Genomic DNA, 22,211 nt, shown 5'->3' with positions numbered 1-22,211 from the left:
CCTCACACTTCCTATGTAGTAGACACAGTATGGAGCCTAATTAAACTCCCTAAAGGGAGTGCAGTGCTCATATTTGTATTGGGGAGTTCACATTGCAAGGATCTCATTTCTGGACCCCCGTCACTTCTGAATGATTACATGTCCATCCAGTTTCAAAGGATGCCTGGAACAGTACAAATTACACCAGAGCTGTTTGTTCATGCATAGGCATGTCACTATTTTAAAAGGTTTTAAATTTTTCCTTGAACTATTGGTGGCTATTATGAAAAGGTGCCCAGACAGCTTTCCTGATTATACAAGAATCTGACACCTTGAAATATTATTGCTTTCCACGCTGCATTTGTTCATTTCCACATAGTGCCCAGTGTGTTGGTCCTGGTTCTCTACCACAGAATTCCTGCAGCAGAGAAGTCAGACAAGAAGCGAGACTGTATATAGGTAGATAAAGCCAATACACTGTGAAAAGCACCTTACAGGACCACGAATGAGCCAGCAAAAATCTGTTGCCAAGTAGAAATACGTCTCTAGATAAAGGTTAAATCAAACTGTATGGGAAACCAAGGTGACCCTTTCAAGTGGCCACTCAAGATGGTGGTTGCCTACTGGATACTGGGTCTTAGCACAAGTTTTGTGCTAAGCTGCTCTGTGTAAAAGGGTTTGATTCTGCAGATAAAAATGAATTTAAATCAAAGTTAGAAACACAAGGAAGATCATCAGCTAGAGGCAAACAGAGAAGAAATTCCTGACTCCAAGGTCAGAATCCTTGCAGAACAGATAGCCTCAAACAGATCCCACAACACAATGCGCAGGATTCAGAAGGGCTTTGTAAAAGGCTTCCATGAAACTGCCCCGCAAATCCGAGGAAGTGGAACAGACTGAGGAAAACTAAAATCACTGGCCATGGCTGAGAATTCAGACCTACAACAGGAAAGAACACATGACCAACTCCTCAGCCCCATTCTGGTTGCTTTGAACAGCACAAACGGACAGCAGAGTGTTTGACACAGGAGAATGTCTGGGTGGCATAAAGCCAGTTCTGTGTTCTCCCCGTGCTACAGAGAGTGGGAGGGGATGGGGCCAGAGCACGCTGTACTTTGGCAATCCTTGGGGACCAATGCAAGCTGTAGGAAATTAGAACAGCTCTTAGGCTGCTCTAACCAGGATCTGTGAGGGGGGGAAAGCAGCAGAAAGGCAGTTTAGAGCCATCTTTGCCTCTTCCCTCCTCAACTGCTCCAAATTCTGCTCTGGTGCAGCTGAGGATTCAGCCCTCAAGACTGTAGGTCCCACAGCCCACCCTGTGCCCATGGAACTTTCTGAATGAACATACATGGTCTCATTTGTAAACTTGCATGCAGTGTGACTTATAGCTGCAGTGGGGACTTTGATTTTGGATTTCCTGGCTTGGCCATGTTCAAACTCAACCAGAACAGTGAATTACAGAAGTTTTTTTTATGCACTGAGCTTGTATTTCTGTTTTTACTGCTCTAGGCGGCCATAAATGGTGTCACTTGCTGCAGGAAACACCTTGTCTCTGCATATTTATGGGGCAGCTAATTACGCTGAGCCACACAGTTTCCATTAGGGTTTGCTGACTTGTGAAATAGTAAGAACATGACATAGGATTGCCCCCACCCTTAGCGCAGACCTTGAGCCACAGCTCGCTCACTAGCAAGATCACTCACTTATCTGGGTTCCTTTTCACCAAATGTATTTGTTGAATGAATTACAACATGCCCTGCAGTGAAAGGAATTCTGTTAATGGTTATATCAGTGGGCCAGTTGTTTCAGTTTATTTTCTGGTGCTGCTCTTTGGCCCACAGTAACACTCAGGGAGGAATGTTTCTTAATTGGGGAAAACATTTGGTGTCAGTCGGTAAGTACGGAAACGATTTGGAAATGGTCAAATGAAGCCAAATTCATGGAACAGTCATGGTACAAAAAGGAAAAAAAATCAGGGTATAGCCATGGTGGGGCTGAATCCAAAGCTGAAGCCCTGCTGTCTAGGGCTGAAGCCAAAGGAGTCCCGGAGACCTGTTAAAGTCACGGATACCATGACCTCTGTGACCAAATCATATCCTTACTGGTAAGTAACAATTCTCCCTCTGTAAATAAAGCTAATTCTCACACAAGAGAACATCAAAGTCATTTCCCCCCTCAGAGTAAAGCTTCACTCACAAAGAATTTCATCTGAGTGCTGGGAAGATACTTTTAATCATGCCCCATGGTCTAACTGACTAAGCCTGGCCCTGGGAAGCTAGGAACTCTCAAATTATTACCCTCGCTCTAATATTTATCTTTTGGCTTGGCTCTTTGACGATCTTGGCTTGGCTCTGGAGTCCTTGTGTTTCGAAGGCAGTGAACGTAAGAACAGTCATAGTGAGTCAGACCAATGGTCCATCAACACCAGTATCAGGTCTTCCAACAGTGGCCAATGCCAGGTGCTTCAGAAGGTATAAACAGAACAGGCAATCATGAAGTGATCCATCCCACTGCCCATTCCCAACTTCCAGCAAACATAGGCTAGGGACATTTCAAAGCATGATTTTGCATCCCTGCCCATCCTGTTTAATAGCCATTGATGGACCTATCCTCCATGAACTTACCTAGTTCTTTCTTGAACACAGTTATGGTCTGGGCCTTCACAACATCCCCTGGCAAAGAATTCCACAGGTTGACTGTGTGAAGAGATACTTCCTTTTGTTCATTTTAAACCTCCTGCCTATTAATTTCATTTGATGACCCCCTACTTCTTTGTTAAGAGGAGTAATAACACATCTTTATTTACTTTCTCCACACCAGTCATGATTTTATAGATCTCTATCATATAGACATACCCCTTAGTCATCTCTTTTCCAAACTGAAAAGTCCCAGACTTATTAATCTCTCCTCATATGGAAGCTGTTCCATACCCCTAATCGTTTTTGTTGCCCATTTCTATACCCCTTTCAATTCCAATTTATCTTTTTTGAGATGGGGCCACCAGATCTGCAGGCAATATTCAAGATGTGAGCGTATCAAGCCGGTGCGGATACCAGTGCCACTGTAGGCTGTTTACCTGACAGTCTCGGTATGCAGTATGGTTTTCTTAGCTGGTGCCATGGTCTTGGTACCAAAGAGGATGGGAACCTCAGTGGTATGTGCCTCAGGATGCAAAGTCTCCTGAGACCCAGACCAACTTTCCCCTTCTCTTATCCTGTTCTGGAGAATGAGGTATTTTCTTCTTTGAGGGTCTAGATGATTTTGAAGGGACCTCAGGGTCTTTGCTTACTGTCACAGCAGAAACTATCACCAGGGCTCTCTGAGCAACCGGATCCAAGGTACAGGGGGGTATGAATGGATCCCATGGGTTTCTAAGTGATCCATTAACAAGAGTTTTCTTATGTCTGCTTTTAAAACCCTGAGCAGATCTTATATTGGCAGGACATGAGTTGGTCCCAGACAGGCGAGGCAGCCTGAATATCTGTCACTGGTGGAAAGACCTATGGCAGCTCTGGCAGGGTTTGAAATTTTGGGTCTTGGGAATAACCCATACTTCAGCCCACGGATCAAGGCCAAAGAAGAAAAAAAAAACAAAGGCCCAGATCATGCAAATGAACACACCCCATTCATAAAAGCACAAATTGTGTTAAATAAACAAAATGCCAAGGAAAGAAAAGATTAAGCGAGAGTGGTAGCAATGGACACCCCAATGCTCGGTCTCAAGCTGCTGGTGGTTGATAAGTAACTGGAGTAGCACTGGGTCTGCCCCCTCCCTAAACACCATCATACCAGAGCACAAAGATGTCTAGGGTGCAGGCATGGACCTGCGGACACTGCTGACAAAAATCTCCCATCAAGAGTGCACGGGGGCACGTACATCCTGACATGCAACACCCATACGGATGAGACTTAAAGAAATATTAAAGATCACTTTTGAAAATTTGGCCTTTCATTTCTTCATGTTTTAGTTTTTCTAGCTGTAAAAACAGGATAGCAGAACCTAAGCATCAGTTAATGTCTCTTCACTGCTTTGAAAATGTAAAGTGCTACCTCACAGCTAAGTATTTATTGTTACAGTTTTACATTGATGGCTGGCAGAAAGCTTATTTCACATTGCTCCACTCCACAAAGTCCTTCTAAATTAATTCATTTAGAGAATTGCTCTCATCAGGATTGTGTCATCTACTCTCTTCCCACAAGAGGCTAAAATGAAATATTAGGAGATTTCTAATAAATCAATGTGTCTACGCACTATGGTGCCTGGATTCTAAGGGGTTCATTACCCTAGTAATGCTAGTAAATTCTGGTTTTGACCAGAGTACACAGGGGCAGTCCGCTAGAACAGTGTTTCTCAATGACCAGTCCATGGACAGTGCCGGTCCCTGAGATCTCCCTGACACAGCTTACATGTAGCTTAAGAAGGTAGCAAGCCAGTCCCTGGTATGAAAAAGGTTGAGAAACATGGTGCTAGAAGTTGCTCAGCATGCCAGTCCCTCTGGCTCAAGAAGCTGGAACATGGAGCTAGATGAGCACAAGATTTTGGGTTTTTTTAAAAAACAAATTAAATTCTGGATTTTGGAGGGCACCATTTTAGCTCTTCTCCTTTGAGCAGGGTACTCACGTTACAGCAGTTGAAGGTCAACTGGAGGAAGTCAGGTGGACAGTCTCCCACCATGTGCTGAAAGGCATCATAATCTAATCCAAAATTCTGCACAGACAGAAAGAACAAAATGGTCTTGATGTTTATTTCCCCTCTATTTGGCCCAACCATCTTCATTTCACAGGTGCCTACATACAGCTGTTAGGAATAACCATTACCACCACCTCTGTGAGCAGCCACAGGGAAATTAACATTTGTGAAAAAACTTCATGCACTGCAACAGGCAAAGTGAATTTCCTATGGGAATTTTCTGCTAAAAGAGGCTTTCAGGAGAATGCTTTGACTTCAGAGCCATTATTCTTCCTGAACCGAACCATAATTTATTACCTTCCAGTTCTCGATTTCTGCACAATTCCAATGTGTATCTATTGTTATAGTTTACAGCTATTCAAAGCAGGATAGAATTATGAGGAGACCCATGTGTGACAGACTGTACACTTAGGATCACTTTTACAAGACTGATACATTTTGTACAAAGTGTGTCTTGCGAAGTATCAATTGAAAACCCATAATCTGCTGAGCACCATTGTCCTGATAAAATGTGTGTAGCGACAGTGTATGTAAAGTTATAAGCTTTTACTGTACATCATTGCTGTGACATGTTCCAAGGTTAGAAAAGCAGCTCAAACCAGTTCCTCAGAGACATAAGGCTAGTCAGCACCTCAGCCAGGCCTCAGCATAATCAAATGGACAATAGTCGCCTGGGTAAACAGCATTCTTTGGCAGGAAAAAGGGTGTAAATGATAAATTTACATTTGGTCAATGAAACAGCTGGGGGTTCCCGTGACAAACTGGCTGTTGCCTGTATCCCAGCCGGAGATCAGAGGACAGAAGGGTACAAGAATAGAGGACACTCAACACATACCACCTCCCTCTCCTTCTGGCAGCAACAATGCTGAAGAAACGCTGAATTGGAGGACAGGTCCTGGGCTGGGAGGCTTTCAGCCAGTAAAGGCTGCAAAAACCATGAGGTGAGAAAAGCCTTTGCTTTGAATTCCTTTAGCTTGCTAAATTAGGTATTAGCTTGTCTTTTATCTTTTATTTCCTTCGTAACCATTCTGACTTTTATGCCTCATTACTTGTAAACATTTAAAATCAGGAACAGGAGTGTTTGTTTTTTCAGCGAAGCATGTAAAAGACACCCCAGGTTGGAGATTTGAGGGGACAGAGCTGTCTATCTGTCCAGACTGTACCCTGAGGAATGTCACACTGTATTTAGTTTGTTTCAGTTGGGGCTGGCTGAATGGTTTCAATTAATATTAAAATGCGACTTAACAGATCCCTCCATGTCCAGTGAAAACTGATGAGATCCAGAAGACTGCACTTTGACAGCGATCTGAACACCTGCTGCTGACTGGATCAGCTGTCTGTTGTTGACAGGAAAAGAAAAAGATAGGAGGAAAAGGGGAGAGCGAGAATGAAAGTTGTGGGCGGGATGGAGAGAGAGGAAATAAACTGAAAGGCAAGAACGAACACTGAAGCAGGAAAAAAACAGCAGCAGCAGGGGCAATAAGGACTATAGGACATGAAAACCAGATGAGAGAAGAACAAAAAAGGGAGGAAAGAACTGTAAAACATAAGCCAATGAAACAAAATGCATAAAAAGAAGAACAGGAAGCCTCCAGAGACAGGGAAAGTCTGGAGGGGGAACACGATACATGCAGAGTGAATGAGACAGAGAAATAATTGCTAAAACCCAAAAGCCAATCGAGAAAGGGAATTCACTATGTTCAAAATGTATAGAATCATGTCTATGGATTTAAAGTTACGGTTATTGGATTGGTCCGGTTCCAGTGTGGCAATATATAAAATTAAGAGCACTACTTTTCATATTTGTTCCTATCTCTGAAAGCTTTGCAGTGCATTTTATTATACAAGGTGATTTAATGGCGCACACTGCTGTGCCGCTGAGAACAGTGCAGTTTGTAGATGAATACAGAGGAATGCAATGTTGTTCATATGTTCTGGGAGCTCTATCCTGTATCATTACAGTGTTTACCCATCATTGGTTCAGACTGTGTAAATGAATTGCATAGTCAGTCTGTGATGAAACCGGAAACTTTAGATTTTCATCACAGCCAACTGAGGAAATGGTCAACTTTGCAATGTTTTGCACTTGGACTAGTTATAAAATCATCAGGTCCCTTAAACACACTCCGACCAGGTCTCTTCTGAAGGGAGAGGGATGAAAGGGAAAACACCTGCTTCACGACAGCTGAAATCTTGAGCAGTTGTAAATTTTTTGAACTGGAGAAGGGGGAAGGGATTTCACATCTGCCCAAAGAAGAGGCCCAAAAAACCACTTCACATATGGGGCCTTACCTGAAGCCAACCGAAGTCAATGGGAGCATTTGCACGGACTTCAAAGGATTCTGGATTAGGTTCATGGTGCTTAATACAGTATAAACTAAAATATGGATTGGTCAAAATGTGGCGCACAGCCACTTACCTCTTTAATAAACAGGGACAGCCCACGGAGAATGCTGGTCCCGGCATGCACCATTCCATCTTGATCCAAAATGGAGTGCTGCTTGTTGGAACTAGCCGTCTCTTCGAGCTGCCCCGCTGTATTAAACAGGAAGGGGACTGCAGTCTGTTTTATGTCATGCCAATTAAGTGCAGCTCCTGGGCTTCTGGCAAGTTTCTAGTGCAGTCTTCAGTTGAAGGAAGGTTGCGTAACCCTGTACTAAAAACATGGTCTCAGCACCATTCTTTGCAAGCTCTGCCAAAGGGCCGATGCTTTGTTAGAGGCCCCCTTAACGGTAATAGCCGTTCATCACGTCTTTGACAGCCATGCTGCCGTTATTAATGAGCAAGCATCACTCATGAGCATTCCCCACCTCCCACAGCCCTTATACATGCCCACCACTTACCTCTGTGCGAGGGAGATAGTCCGGATCTGCCTGTATCCTGGCTATAATCTCGCAGAGGATTATACCATAGGAGAACACATCCGCCTGAGAGAGAAAAAAATTACCACATAGCTTAATAATGAGCATCCAGCCTTCTTATCTGCCACTGGGTTTCTCCTTAAAACGGGTGGTTTTAAAGGCTATCCAGAGCAACCATCCACCATCAAAAACCCACGACGACTAACTGACAACAACATTTCCTGCATTTTCATTTAGTGGAAACACATGCTCACAGTGTTCTGACTGCATCAAGGCCAATAATAAAATTCCTTCACTGGAGTGTAAAATTTTACTTCAGGTCACTGCTGCTTTGGTAACGTAAAGACAAATGAAATCCTGCTCCACACTAGGCACAGTAAAATTACAGCCAATATCTGACTGTCAGGAGTAATTAAAAAACAGTCAAAGCATGACATGACCATCATGTTCCATCACCGGGGCAGTGGAACAATTTTTAGGAAATACATGATCACCGTTTACCTATAATGTTAATACAGGATTAAAAGTGAAATAGGTTCTTCTCCCCTTACAGTTTATACATTGCTTCATACAACAGTGCCTTCCCTGATGCTGTAATTTTGACCCCCACTGCAGCTCCCCCTTCCCAATGCTGTGTTCTTTCACAAGACATACTCATTTATCACTTGCTCTCAGGGATTCAGAGTTTCACAGATTCTTGCCATCTAGCATTTGTCCAAGTTATAAAACCTGAGCAAACATGGAAGCCAGGTCTACAGAGCAGTAACACTGCTTCACCCCTCAGGGATCAAGACATACTTACGTAACACTGAGCCTTGGTCTACACTACAAACTTATCTCAGTAGAACTGTGTCACTCAGGTCGATGGACAATCCACACTCCTGAGCGACGCAGTTATGCCGGCCTAACCTCTGGTGTAGAGTGCATTATGTCAACTGCAGAAGTTCTTCCCTCAATATGGCAACCATCTCTCGGAGACATGGAGTACCTATGCTGTTGGGAAAAGGTCTCCTGTTTGCATAGCCAGTGTCTTCACTAAGCGCTCCAGCGGTGCAGCTGCACTCCACTCCAGCACTCAAAGTGTAGACTAGCCCTTATTCTGTCTGGGAAAGCTAACATAATTGCTTCCCCTTTAGACCTTTATGCCCAAGGAGAACAGGTAACGTGGCATACTAAGGCCTTGTCTACGCTAGAAGTTTTGTCAATGCAAGTTACAGTGATGATCAAAAAGCGCTGTAATTACAAGGCCTTGAGGAACTGTTTTGACAATGAGCACCAATAAGGTGTCTTTGTAAACAGCACAGTGCCATCTATGACTGCTATCCAGCTTGCAGTATGTATCAATGTGAGGTGCAACCGCCATGTGCAAGAGACAAACAAAGATTGCTTATTCTTCAGAAAGTATGTCTTTATTAAATAACAATTATTCAGAACACACACAAAAAGCTGGGCCGGAGGAGAAAAAGCAGTGTGAGCTGTGACAGCTGGGCGTAAGTCTAGCTATCGTTCTGGAAGCTGTCTTAAGGGGTGGAGTGAATGAGGTACCAAGATAGACTGGGAGTTTTGTAGAAATGTGTGGATGGAGTTCGGAGAGGGCACGGAAAGCAGTTCTGTATTGCTTGCAAGGGGACCAAGCATGCATGAATTCAGTCTGCAGCATTATGAGTGACTTTAGCAGCTCCGTTGGCTCCTCCATGGCTTTTATCATGTGCTTGTGACTTGCTATCACTCATTCATGGTTTTCCCTCCTCTCTTGCCTATCAATTTTCTGATTTTCGGAGAGTGGGTCTCCATGCCCCCCCTTTTTTTTTTCCTGCCTCAGAGGACTGTAAGAATTCTTGGAATATCTCCTCTTTGTTTCTCCATGGTCATTTTCTTATCAGCCACAGACGCTTGGCAGGTGTGGAAGGATTTCCCCTCAAGGGCACATCTGTAGAAGCACAATAAACAATTAACAGAAGCATGATTGTGAGTGCAAAAGCAGCATTGATGCATTACTGTAAAATACACCTCTTTCCTCACTGTTCTCTGACAAGCGCACAGCTCAATGATCAACCAAGGCATGGTGAGTTGTGCCCAGTTGGGGGCGGGGAGGGGTACTCAAGCTGGGGAAAAGGTTCTGGGTGGTTGTTTGAGGTACTGATGCAGGTAGATAGGGACAAAATTTCAAATTGTGCCACCATTTTCCACATGCGGGAGCCATAGAAGCGGATATCTCACTCCTGAGAGTAAGCAGGGATGCTAGGGTGCATCTCCCCTATGCGAGCAGCTTCAAACCAGGTCCCTATGCTGCTCCCCTGCACAAGTGATTGCCGATTAGCGCAGGAAAGTTTCCTACAATGGGGGAAGAAACAAAGCAGCTCGGCCGAGGAATCTCTGGCAGAGAATTGGTGAGTACCTCCAGGAAAGTTTCCTAGAGATCTCCCTGGAGGATACCTGTGAAATCTGAGTGAGCATTAACACACTCTTCCACTGCACTGTCTAGCTCAACAGGGGAATGGGAAGCACATGCAAACACAGCTCCTCTTGGGCATTTCTATCCCTTCAATCAACAGTATGATGCAACCAAGCAAAGGACAGCTGTACATCATGCAACCGAGGAGCATTAGCTCAAAAAAAAAAATCACTTACCCAAGCTCCCCTCTCCTGCATTCTGCACACTCAAGCTGGAGGGGCTGGGACTGGCTCAAACACTCCGGGGTTGGGGAGCCAGGACTTCTTTTCACGTCACCAAACAACTTAGTCCCCTGCTCCACATCATCCTCCAACTCAACCTCCTTGTCCATGACTTCTTTGTTGGGGTTGATTCTGGTGCCACCGGGCCCACGGAGATATCCACGGTCTCTTGGTGGTGGAAGTGGGGTCCCTGCTGAGGATGGCTTTCAGCTCCTTATAGAAGCAGCAGGTCTTTGGCTCTGCACCAGAGCGATGGTTTGACACCCTAGCCTTTTGGCACCCCAGCTGCAGCTCCTTGATTTTCACACGGCACTGCAGCGTGTCCTGTTCATAGCCCTTCTCCACCATTAAACAAGAAATCTGACTGTGGGTATCTTAGCAGCTGTGGCTGGAGCACAGCAGGGACAGAACAGCCTCCTCCCCCCAAATACGGATCAGATCCAGAAGCTCCGGTGTACTCCAAGCAGGAGAATGTTTGGTGCATGAAGTCGCCATGGTCAACTGGGAAGATGAGATCGCTCCATGCCAAACAAGCAGGAAGTGGAATTTCAAAAATTCCTGGGATTTGAAAGGGGGCGGGGTGGATAGGTGCAGGACAGCAGATTTCAAACTGATGGGCAGAGCGGTCAGGATGGGCATTGTGGGACACCTCCTGGAGGCCATTTACCACAACAGAACCAAGCGCCGTGTCTGCACTGACGTTTTGTCGCTAAAAGTTTGGCTCAAAAAGCTCAAGACCACCTCAATGAAAAGTGTAATTTTGTCACAAAATGAGTTGTGTCGGGGGTCGGAAGGAAGGGAGGAGACATGAGACAGAATTCCAGTGGATACACCACCACTGTTTGGAGCAAAAAGCTGACTTTGGTTGACAAAAGTCTCTAGTGTAGATCAGGCCTAAGTTAGAAATGAAGCACCCAAACACAAGCTGGAAACTCAAACAATAGCTGGAACTTTGATAATGCTTTGATGTGCTAATGTCTGTGTAGCTGCTTCAGTTCTGCAAACTAAGGGTGGAGGACACAAGACACACTGGTGTTGAGTGCTGGCAAGGTGTGGACTTTACCACAGGAAGTGGCGCTCACAGGAGGGAAATCAGCTAACAGCTAGCAAGAGTCAATCTGGGATGCCATGTGGATAAAGCCACGTTAAGCAGAGCTTGACTAAAAATACTGTTTTCTAGGTCCCAGTCACCTGTTCTCCACTGCTCTCCTTTGACAGGGCCATTTCCCAGTGCCTCGAAAGAAGGCAACTTGAAGGCGTTCTCCTTAGCAGCTTTTATCTGGGCATGTCAAATTTAGAAATCCTACCCTAAAATGCGAATCTTTTATTTTTCAATTGAAAATTAATTGCACAAGTCTACAAGGACCATTTAATTCTACCTAGGTTCTACTGAGCTGGAGTCAGAAATGGTACCCTTGCTTCAGGTTTAGGAAACAGGAGGATCCCATCACATACTCTCATCAGAATCTTTTAAGCCAAACTCCGCTAAGAAAAAGTGCAATAAGTCACAGTGGCAGGACACCTTTAAAGCGCTTGATATTCACAAAGCCTCCAAAGCTGCACTGAAAACAAACAGCCAATAACCAAGCTCCATTTAAACACACCCACCTTTTCATTGTAAGGCTCATCTCTGAGAACTTCAGGTGCCATCCAGTAGGGCGAGCCTACCACTGGAAGCTTCTCACTTTACATATTCGGGGGGGGGGAGGGAAGGCGAGGCAAGGAGAGAAGGAGAAAGAAAGAACAAACTACTCAGCAAATATGAGGTTAAAACATTTCATGAGCAGCTTTCAGCATAGAAAAGACAGTGTGAGCAGTTTCCATATCATTCATGTTGGATTCTACTCTTTGGTACATGGAAAGAGCCTGCAAGTTCACGCACAGTATATGATGGAGCAGGCTGTTGCTATTTGCTGAAACATTTCTTTTTTTCGTTTTCTGTAAGCCCAGCTCCATAGCTCCAGACTCTATAGCTATAAGTCTTTGAACACCCTCAGCATGCAAGCTGTTAGAACAGGTCCCTTGATGGCTCACAGAGATCTTTATTTTCAAGTACATTTTCAAGGAAGGAAAGACTTTTTCTGTGTGGTTGGGTGATTGGAGGGCTGGCTCTCTGTGAGCAGTTCTGAAAAAGGTATACCACCTGGGAAGTCTAATTCCTGACAATGTGATGACAGGCTATCAAAATTTAGAAAGATTCTGCTCACCAGTTAGAAAGAAGTCAGTCTGGTCTGAGGCCGACACAATAAATAGAAACAAAATCCTTGAAAGGTGACTTGCAAATGTTATTAAAAATTCAAAAAAAATCACTAATTAGGATTATATGGTGAGACCCCCCACTAAGCAAAAGCTAAGAGAAGCAGTCAATGCAGAGTTCCAGAGGGGTACCCGTGTTAGTCTGTTTTTAGCAAAACAGCAAGAGTTCTGTGGCACCTTAAAGACTAACAAATTTATTTGGGCAGAAACTTTCGTGGGCAGAAACTCACTTCGTCAGATGCATGAGTCAATACAGAGATTTTAAAGTTAATTTGTATTAATCTGATATACAATATCTCTATACATCTGGAAACTTCAGTCCTGTTCATCAATGAACACAGACAGCAGCAGTGCAAGCTTGCTGCAATGTTGAACTTGAAGGACCACCTCTAAAAACTAAGCCTCTGAAGCCAGTGGAACCTACATTCTGCTGCCTGGTTCTTTGGGCCCAAGGCATACGGTCAGCAAACTGGGCATTACACATGGCTGCACTATTCAAATTTGAAAAAAATGAAGTTTGAATTAAATATGAATAATGCAATCAATACTGTAGAGCTCCTGTGTTATTTATTTTGATACTAACATTTATTTTAGGCTATTCCTACATTCTTAGGTTCCACTGTATCTCAGAAATGTGGGACGACAATGCATTACTGGACCACCAACTTTGTAAGAAAATGGGAAGCTGGAAGTTTTGGTGTTTTGGTACTAAACCGCTCAGGCTTTTGGCACCTGAAAGAACTGGAGGTAGTGTGGGATTGAGAAATAAATACTGGATGTTCCTGCTGAATTTATTAATAGTAGAAAAAGTGTTGACATTTAAACTGTTGTTTTTAGGTTGCAGAGTCAGCACCCCATTGAGATGAATGTGGCCCTTCACAATTCCCTAAAGATCGTTTTAGGCTGTTTGCAGACTCAGTAAGAAAAACACTGCATTGCTCATGTTCCTGATGTTTTCCTTATTGCCACTAGAAGCTTTTTTAATGAAAGCTTAGATTCTGAGGCATAATTCTTTGGCAAATTCCAAGGCCCCAGAATCCTGGAATACATAGGACTATATACAGATGAGGCGATAGCTCAATCAAATCCTGGGCCTCTATACTGGATGGGTAACAAAGGGCCGACTGCCAATTGTGATGATGTTTTGTGAGCTTTGGTCACTTATTCACTCCTCAAATGGACTGACCTGAAAGTCGCCATACTTCTCAAAAAAACCTCCAAAAACAGACTTCAAAGAGAAACTGCTGAGTTAGAAATGATCTGCAAACTTGACACATTCAAACTGGGTTTAAACAGAGATTTGGAATGGCTCTCATTACAAGAGGTAATTGCTTTGCTCACCCATTCTCACCTCCTAATCAATGACTGTCATTAGCCCTCAAGTTCCTGGCTTTCATCCACCTCCCCTGTTGTTCTCTATGCACTTGTACATCTATGTTTCCTATTTACTATATCATTCTACCTCTGCATCTGACGAAGTGAGCTGAGTCTCTCAAAAGCTTATGCCTACAAAAATTAAATTTGTTAGTCTTTAAAGTGCTACAGAACTCCCGTTTTTTCAAATGGACTGAGATAACCATCTCATTCCATAATAGGCCAAACAGCCATCAGACAGTGATGCTTCTTGGTTACAACCCTGGATTTCAACTACTGGATCAAAGATGAAAGAGGCTTTTGCTGTAATGTATTTTTTAACACGCAGTGAAACCATGCAGCAGCTAATTAAGAACACCTGGAATCAATGAGACAGCAGTCAGTATAAATCACCTGGATTCAGAATGATGGACAATTCTTTACTCCCCGCCCCTACCCCCAAAAAAATGGAAACCTGTTGAAATGCCTGAGTGAGCTCTCTGATCATTGGAACATGTGAAAGAAAAAGTGCCACTATCAAAGTCTGCCACTGTGTAATATAATTAAGAGCTTGGAGTGGCTGCCCATCTCCATTTAGCTTGCAGCTCCAGACTGAAATCAGAGGTTGTTTTCTGTGAGTTATAGCAAAGCATAACCACTACCCTCAGGCATTCAACTCCATAGATCATAGTCATCTTTGGGCCTAGAATTGCACCACACTCTTACTCTTCATTTTGATTAGCATTGAAGAATCCACATACCTGTAATCAGGGATTTTCTCAGCTAAACCAAAGTCTCCCACCACTGCCGAGTAACCGTTCTCATCATGCTTTATTAAACAGTTCTGAATGTAAAGAGAAAGGAAGAAAATGTAAAATATTGTCTGGGTTTGAAATTCCATAGTTTGTTTTCCAGTTTGGAGCAAGATTTTTAAAGCTTGTTTTAAAGATACTCATTTAGGATAGACTTTTGTTTGTACTCAACTACATACGAACACTCAAGTCAGGCATGTGCCTGTCAACACTACAGATGCTGCAATCAGTCTTATACTTTGTTAATAATCCATTCAAACTTGCTGAAGCAACAGACAACCAGAGGCAGCAAGTAGCTAGGCTTTAGCAAGAGCTAAAATGATTTAATTCCAGGACTGGTAAAGTCTGAAATAAACACTGCTCAACAAGACCCCTTGAGATTCTCTATAAAGTGTGCCTGGACTAGAACACAATACACCAATTAATATGATTTACAGTACATGAGGAAAAGCATGATCTTTAAATATTTTCATACTGTAATTTTGCTAAACTAACCATTTACAAACTGTATTTTAAAGGTACTTTTTGATTTACACTAAGTTTCCAGTAGAAAATAAGCTGCAGGAAACTGAACGTGCTGTTAAGTCTCAAATCAAGTCAAACACATAGCCTCACAGCACAATTTAAAGGATGCAGTTGGTAGGAAAAAAGCTAGCATCTTTTCCTTTCTAAAGCTTCCTTTCAGAAAAACATTTAAGCATGAGCTTAGGTGACTCAGATCCTGAAGCACTGCAGCACAGGCAGTGTTTTGGGGGAGAAAATTAATGAAAGGATCAATGCAAGGTATCTTCCTCTTTCTCATGGAAGAATTGGCAGTTGATTTCTGTTTTTCCTGGGTTTCTCTGCCCTCCTCGCTTTGCCCGGCTCCCTACAGAAGAATTCATTCCATTTCTGCATTCCTTGCTCTGGGCTGCCCACAGAAAGATGCACTGGGCAGTGCTAGCTAGCAATGTTTCTGCAGACTTCCGCAGGGTGATACCCTACAATATCAGCCAGCAGAAGGAAATTCACTTTGCTGGCTTTATAGTGCTTGGATGCACAAAAATTGCTCACTGACCCCCCTTCGTTGCTTGTCTGCAGGAAGAACTGTTGAAGATAGTGATTCTCTTGTGTGAAAGATCAAGTCCAGGTCACCATTGATTACATAGCCAGAGCTGACACTGGCCCAGTCCATAAGTAAATACATTTCTCCTCCTTCTGATTAAAAGGTTAAGTATGCTGCTCTCATGAACATGCAACAAAAATGTTGAACAGTGTCTTAGATTCCAAGTTCCAAAGTCCTATTTGTTTAACATGACTGAACAATAATAAATAAAGTTAGCTTTGGGATTCATAAATTTTTACAAGGGTAAGTGAACCACATTGACCCAAAGTGCACTACAGTGTGTCAGATATGGCCTTTGTTATCTCTTACCAAAGAACACTTTCATTCAGCTTGCCTGTGTTAAACCATTTGTTCATTGCAAAGTGCACTTAAATCCTAGAGGTATAAAACATTTCGCAGCTCTTACTGAAAAGGTTCAAACTGAGGTGGAATGTCATTGTATTCTGTACAGAAATAAGCATGTGCTAACACTAGAAATTTCTTTCCTGTGGTAGCTGCAGTGACATGTCATGTTTTAATTTTTATCAAATATTCAAAGGTCAAATTTCAAAAAGAATGTCAGGTTGTAAAAAATCATATTCTATACATTCCAACCAGTCTTCTCACCCCTTCAATTATTCATATTAAAGGCATTTTTAAAATCTAGTTTTTATTTCTTGCCATTAACACAGATTTTTTCCTTTTGGCATTTCACTAAGTTGGAGCAGCAAGAATGGATTTGTACGTACAGTGCCCTGTAAACCCATTGATATATAGGAAAATCTGCAAATCTTGCAAACTCTGAGCAAAGTGCTGCTTCAGAGGTGGGCCTTTTGAGAAAGGAAGCTGAGCAGGCACTATGCCACAATAGCAGTACCTCTCAGTACTGAGTTTGATAGTTTTGCCAGTGAGCTAGTACATAATCCCAGAAGGCAGTGTGAGCAATCTGAGGCCTCAGATTTTACCTACAAGGCATTAATCATCAACTGGGCTGCTACACTGGGCTGCTCAGGGTTAAGTCCAGGAAGATATCTGGACTCCTAAATTTCCTTGCTTTTGGTGGTGTAAGTCTGAGACCAGAGATGTAGCTACAGGTGGGCCACGGCCCACCCATTTTGAAAGCAGGCCTATCCAATCAGATTTTAAGCAATTCATCCTGCGTTTTTATCAGCCTCTGTTTTGCTTGTGACACAAGCCTTGTGCCCACCCGTGTCAACCACAGGCCTTGCCAAAAAATCAGTTCCAGCTACACCTCTGTCTGACACCTTGTCTACCTGAGAAAGCTACACTGGCAGAACCTGAGGTATGAATTTAAACAGAGAGGATATGACTTCATTGCACAAAGGTGTGTTCTTAACTTGAGTTAAAATATCAGTGAAGACAAGGCAACTCAGCTCTTAACTTGGTTTAGCAACCCAAGTTCAAGCTTATAGGAATGCTGGAGTTGTACTCAAACTGCTTACCCAAGTTAAAAGCAGAGTTGCTGTGTCTTCAACTGTTATTTTAACCTGAATTTTCTTAACTCAGGTTAGTCTGAACCTTCTTTAGCAGTGTAGATATATCTATAGTTAAACCCAGGTGGACACTCATTTCTGTACAAAAGTGGCTTTTTTGGTTTTCCTTACGTCAATTGGGAACAGATGAAATACAACACTCAGCCCAAAACAAGAGTGTCCATTCACAGATTTGCATTAGTTTAATTCAAGTGATTAATTAAACTTGCAAAGGTTTAATTAGACAAGCCCTGAGAGTCTTCAAACCTCACGTAGGATGAGCTCCTGAACCCCTAAAGTCAATGGGAGCTTTGCTATTGATTTCAATGGGACCCAGATTTCACTCCTGGAGTTTATTGGATTCATGTCAAACAATAGAACAATTTTCTGAAAACACAACATTCCACACTGATCTGCTTCACTCTATGCTGTGATACTTGGGGCCAGACCTCAAAGAAGGTTTTAGGAATATTCTCAGCACCACTGAATTCATCTTCATCCTCCAAGCTTCACTGGAACTGGTATGCTGCAGTGTCAGTCCACAGTGTGGGCAAGGTAGTTAATGGAACACCGTGGATGCAATTATTGAAAAGGCTCCTACAGCTCCCACAATAAGAAATGATGGTGATAGTGATATGCACTCTGAAAGCAGCTCCTGTGCATGCATTCTCTAATTCCAAATTAATTTAAGAGAAACAAAATAAATGTATAAAAAGAAAAAAGTCTGTATTATGGGCTAACAGGTGGAAAAGTGACTTTAAATTAAAATCAACTATTTAGCAAAGAGAGTGCAACACAGAGTGCACTTACGCTAACAACTGACGAAGCTGATACTGCTCAGGTTCCAGAGAAGGGGAAAAAAAGCAATCACATCAGCGTGAAGAACTTTTATGCCAAGCTCCACTAATAAAATACAGAGTTCAAACCCCTTTCTAATGGAAAGGTTGACAGCAGAAATGCCAGGCAGCTTTACAATATGGCCTTTCAGAAAGCTCTTCCAACCTACCACTAGACTATTTGTGTAAGACGCAATGCAATAAAACATGAATTCTCTATGCTTTCTTGTGGGACTCCTCCATAAAGAGACACTGTTTCTTTTGGAGGTTTACACAACCCAACACGACCATATTTGATTTATTTTTTTTTTTAAATGAGGAGACTTCAGTCCTTGCTGAGGCAGTCACTTCAATAAAAGAAAGGAGCTCTGTACATCAGCCCTAAAGAGTTAACATAGCTGTTTATGCAGAGACAGATGTGAGAGAACAGAAAGGCCCCTTTGTATGTTACGGGAGCTTAATATCTGCTTTGCACAGCGTAATCCTACTAGGGCAAATGCAACATTCTGTTTCTCATTTTTCATAAACATGGATGAAAACAGATTCGCAAACTTTAGAGTTAAAAATAAGTTGTTCAGACGAACTGTTTCACCATTTTATTTTTCAGTGTGATACAGAGCGAGTCTCTTACATACAGAAAAAGTCAGGAATATTACTCATTCACAAACCTATGATGACAGCTATTTATTTAAAATACTTAAAAGTCAACTGGGATGTGTTAGCTGGTTTTAAAGAACCATCGTGTCAGTATCAAAAGCAATGCTGACAATTAGGTGTATACAATAGCAACTTCGCAGTCTCAGTAGACAACATTTAAAATTACAGCATGTTTTCAAAGGACAATTTCATTTAAGCCAAAAATTACATTTTGCATTTTAATAAAATTATACCAAAATGATTAGAAATATTCAAACTGAAAAACAACTTTGTGCGTATGAACATTCCCCTGCAGTGTTGGGATCCAAATACCAGCACTGTGCTAGTACAAGAGAACCAGAGAGTAATGTGGACAAAAAATGACTATAAAAAGAAACATGAAACTGAATTGTCTAGTTTCTTTTTTAAAAAGAAACACAGGGTGAAGAGTAAGATTCCTCCTACCCCACAACTTATTATAGGGGAGGCTGGTAGTGCTGCTTGTTAAGATTGCCTGACACTTTCCATTCCAAGTCCCTGTTTTCAGTTGTTTGTAACTCTATCAAAATAACTGATGGAGCTGAAATTTTCCCTACTAAGTATCTGCTTCTGGCTGAATGTTTTGGAAAATTTCAGACAAAACTGTTCAGCTTTTTCCAAGAACGAGACATGGGGAAAATGTATTGTTTTTCCCCATGCTAAATTATAGCAACTTTTTCTTTGAGAAACTCTGGCATCCCTATGCTTTGGAGCAGGGAGTTGAAAGCTTGGTAGGGGGTGGCCTTTGTGCCAGGGACATGTCTTTTACCTTTCTCATGAAAACCCAACCAAATTTGACAATGTTGCAAGCCTTTGAAGAATCAGTTTGCACATGCTCAGCTGAGACTTGCTATAGCTTTACAGATAAATTCCCTGAAAATTCTGTCTGCTCTGAGCATGCTCCAGCCTATGGCTGAGCAGGATTTTCCCTGTGATTAGAGTCAGGGCCAGGCACTGGAACTGAGAGCAGAGAATCTCTCTCTCCCTTATGCCATCAATGATTCCCTGCTATTGAGCAAGTATAAGTAACTGGTTAAAAGACAGGAAACAAAGGGTAGAAATAAATGGTCAGTTTTCACAACTGAGAGAAGTAAATAGCGGGGTTCCCAAAGGATCAGTACTAGGACCAGTGCTGTTCAACATATTCATAAGTGATCCGGAAAAGGCAATGAACAATGGGGTCACAAAATTTGCAGAAGATACAGAATTACTCAGGACAGCTAAGTCCAAAGCAGATTGCGAAGAGTTACAAAGGGGTGTCATAAAACTGGGTGACTGGACAACAAAATGGCAGATGAAATTCAATGTTAATAAGTGCAAAGTAATGCACACTGGAAAAAATAATCCCAGCTACACACATAAAATGATGGGCTCTAAATTAGCTGTTACCACTTAAGAAAGATCTCAGAGCCATTGTGGATAATTAGCTAAAAACAGCCACTTAATGTGCAGCAGCTGTCAAAAAAGCTAACGGAATATTAGAAGCCATTAGGAAAAGGACAGAAAATAAAAAAGACTGTCTAACCATCTCTAACTGTTGTTCTTTGAGAAGTGTTGCTCATGTCTATTCCAAGTAGGTGTGCACACACTGCAGGCACAGTCACTGGAAGGATTTTCCCTAGTGGTATCTGTAGAATTGGCTCTGGAGCTCCTGGAATTGCACCTCCATGGCGCTCTTTATAGGGCCCTGCCGAACGCCCACCTCTTCAGTTCCTTCTTGCCAGCTGACTCCAAATAGGTGACTCCCAAGTAGCCTTGTACGAGGAGGGGTCAGAGTTCAATATACTACCGATTGCAGCAATGCTCTACCGATGGCCACGTGGCTTGCTGTGTAATGGTGTAGTGTGCCATGAAAGTGTGGATGGATGACCCCATGATCGACTTGCTGAGGTGATCTGCCAGCACGTTCTGTGATCCCGGCAGGTAAGATGCCTCTAGGTGAATTGCATGAGGTATGCAGAAATGCCACAGATCGAGGGCTTCCTGTGTTTATATAGAACATCACTGTTGTATTGCCTGTTCTTACTGACACACCCTTCCCTTCCAGGTGAGTACTGAAAACTTGACACACAAGGCATACCGCCTCAGCTCCCTCACACAGCTGTGGGTTGACAATTCTTCCCGGGACCAAAGACCTTGGGTCCTGAGGTTTCCTAGATGAGCCCCCAGTCTGTTGCCAAAGTGTCAGTGACCAAGGTCAGAGATGGGGACAGAGAGGTGAAGGGCATTCCTGCACAGACTGACTGAGGGTTGAACCACCAATGAAACATCTCCCACACAGATGGGGGAACTGAAACCACTCTGACAATGTGATCTCAAGATGGGCAGTAGACACAGGCCAGTCATGCTGCAAAGGCCTGAGGCGCAGCCTAGCGTGCTGGATAACGTAAGCGCATGCTGCTACGTGACCCAGTAGTTTCAGGCAGTTCCTGGCCATGGTAATGGGATACTGTTTCCATTCTTCTATGTGGAATATATGGCTTGGAACCAGGAGTCTGGGAGGTAAGCCCTGGCCTGGTTTGAATCTAGCACTGCTCCTGTGAACTCTATTCTCTGAGTAGAAGTCAAGGAAGATTTCTGCACACTGACCAGGAGGCCTAATCTGTTGAAAGTTGCTCTTCTAAATTTTACGTCCATTTCCACCTGTTCTCTGGAGCAGCCCTTGATCAGCCAATCATTCAACGACAGATAAACTTGAATTTTCCATTTCCTGAGGAACGCATCCATGACCATCATACACTTTGTGAACAGTCTGGAAGCTGCCAATAGGCCAAACAGGAATACTGTGAATTGATAGTGGGACCAATTGGCCACAAAGCGAAGAAACCTTCTGTCTCTCAAGATGATTGACACATGGAAGTACGCGTCCTTCAAGGCGAGGGTGGCATACCAATCCCCCAGATCCAGTGTGGGAATAATCAAGGCCAAAGACACTTCTTCATGAATCTGTTGAGGTTTCATAAATCCAGAACGGGTCTGAGACCGCCTTTGGCTTTTGGGATTAGGAAGTATCAGGAATAGAACCTCTATCCCCCTCAGCGCCTAAGGAACCTCTTCTACTGCTCCTAACTGTTGCAGTATTTGCACCTCTTAGATCAGAAAAAACAACGAGAGTCTTGTAGCACTTACAGACTAACAAATTTCTGTGGACATCTGATGAAGTGGGTTGCAGTCCACGAAAGCTTATGCCTGCAGAAATGTGTTTGTCTTTAAGGTACTACATGACTCTCGTTGTTTTTGCTGTATACAGACTAACAGGGCTACCCCTCTGGAACTTTTCATCTTAGATAAGAAGTTGCTCATGAAAAGTGTCCCTGAAAAGGGATGGGGAGGCTAGGAGGGAGCTGAACTAGAGGGAGCATCCCAGTTCTATCATGTGTAGCACCCAGTGGTCTGATGTGACTTGTGTCCATGCATAGTAGAAGTGGGATAACTGATTTTAAAATGAACAAGGATCCGGGATTTGGGTTGGTACACCATCCTCAGGAGCACCCTC

General features: G+C 43.0%; 1 protein-coding gene across 2 annotated transcripts in view; it reads right to left on the bottom strand.

Moving 5' to 3' along the window:
* TESK2 (testis associated actin remodelling kinase 2) overlaps positions 1-22,211 on the bottom strand; it is a 104,312-nt gene that overhangs the window by 8,210 nt on the left and 73,891 nt on the right. For both annotated transcript variants that reach the window (XM_067567737.1, XM_067567738.1), the window contains 4 exons: positions 14,577-14,659; positions 11,815-11,890; positions 7,513-7,596; positions 4,601-4,687 (listed from right to left, as the gene is read on the bottom strand). In XM_067567737.1, the coding sequence (XP_067423838.1) occupies positions 4,601-4,687; positions 7,513-7,596; positions 11,815-11,890; positions 14,577-14,659 (330 nt within the window). The remainder of the gene's footprint in view (positions 1-4,600; positions 4,688-7,512; positions 7,597-11,814; positions 11,891-14,576; positions 14,660-22,211) is intronic.

Source organism: Emydura macquarii, unplaced genomic scaffold, assembly GCF_026122565.2.
Source record: "Emydura macquarii macquarii isolate MOO-44397 ecotype Brisbane River unplaced genomic scaffold, CSIRO-AGI_Emac_v2 contig_2805, whole genome shotgun sequence".
NCBI lineage: Eukaryota > Metazoa > Chordata > Testudines > Chelidae > Emydura > Emydura macquarii.
This window is presented reverse-complemented; position numbering and strand designations above follow the sequence as displayed.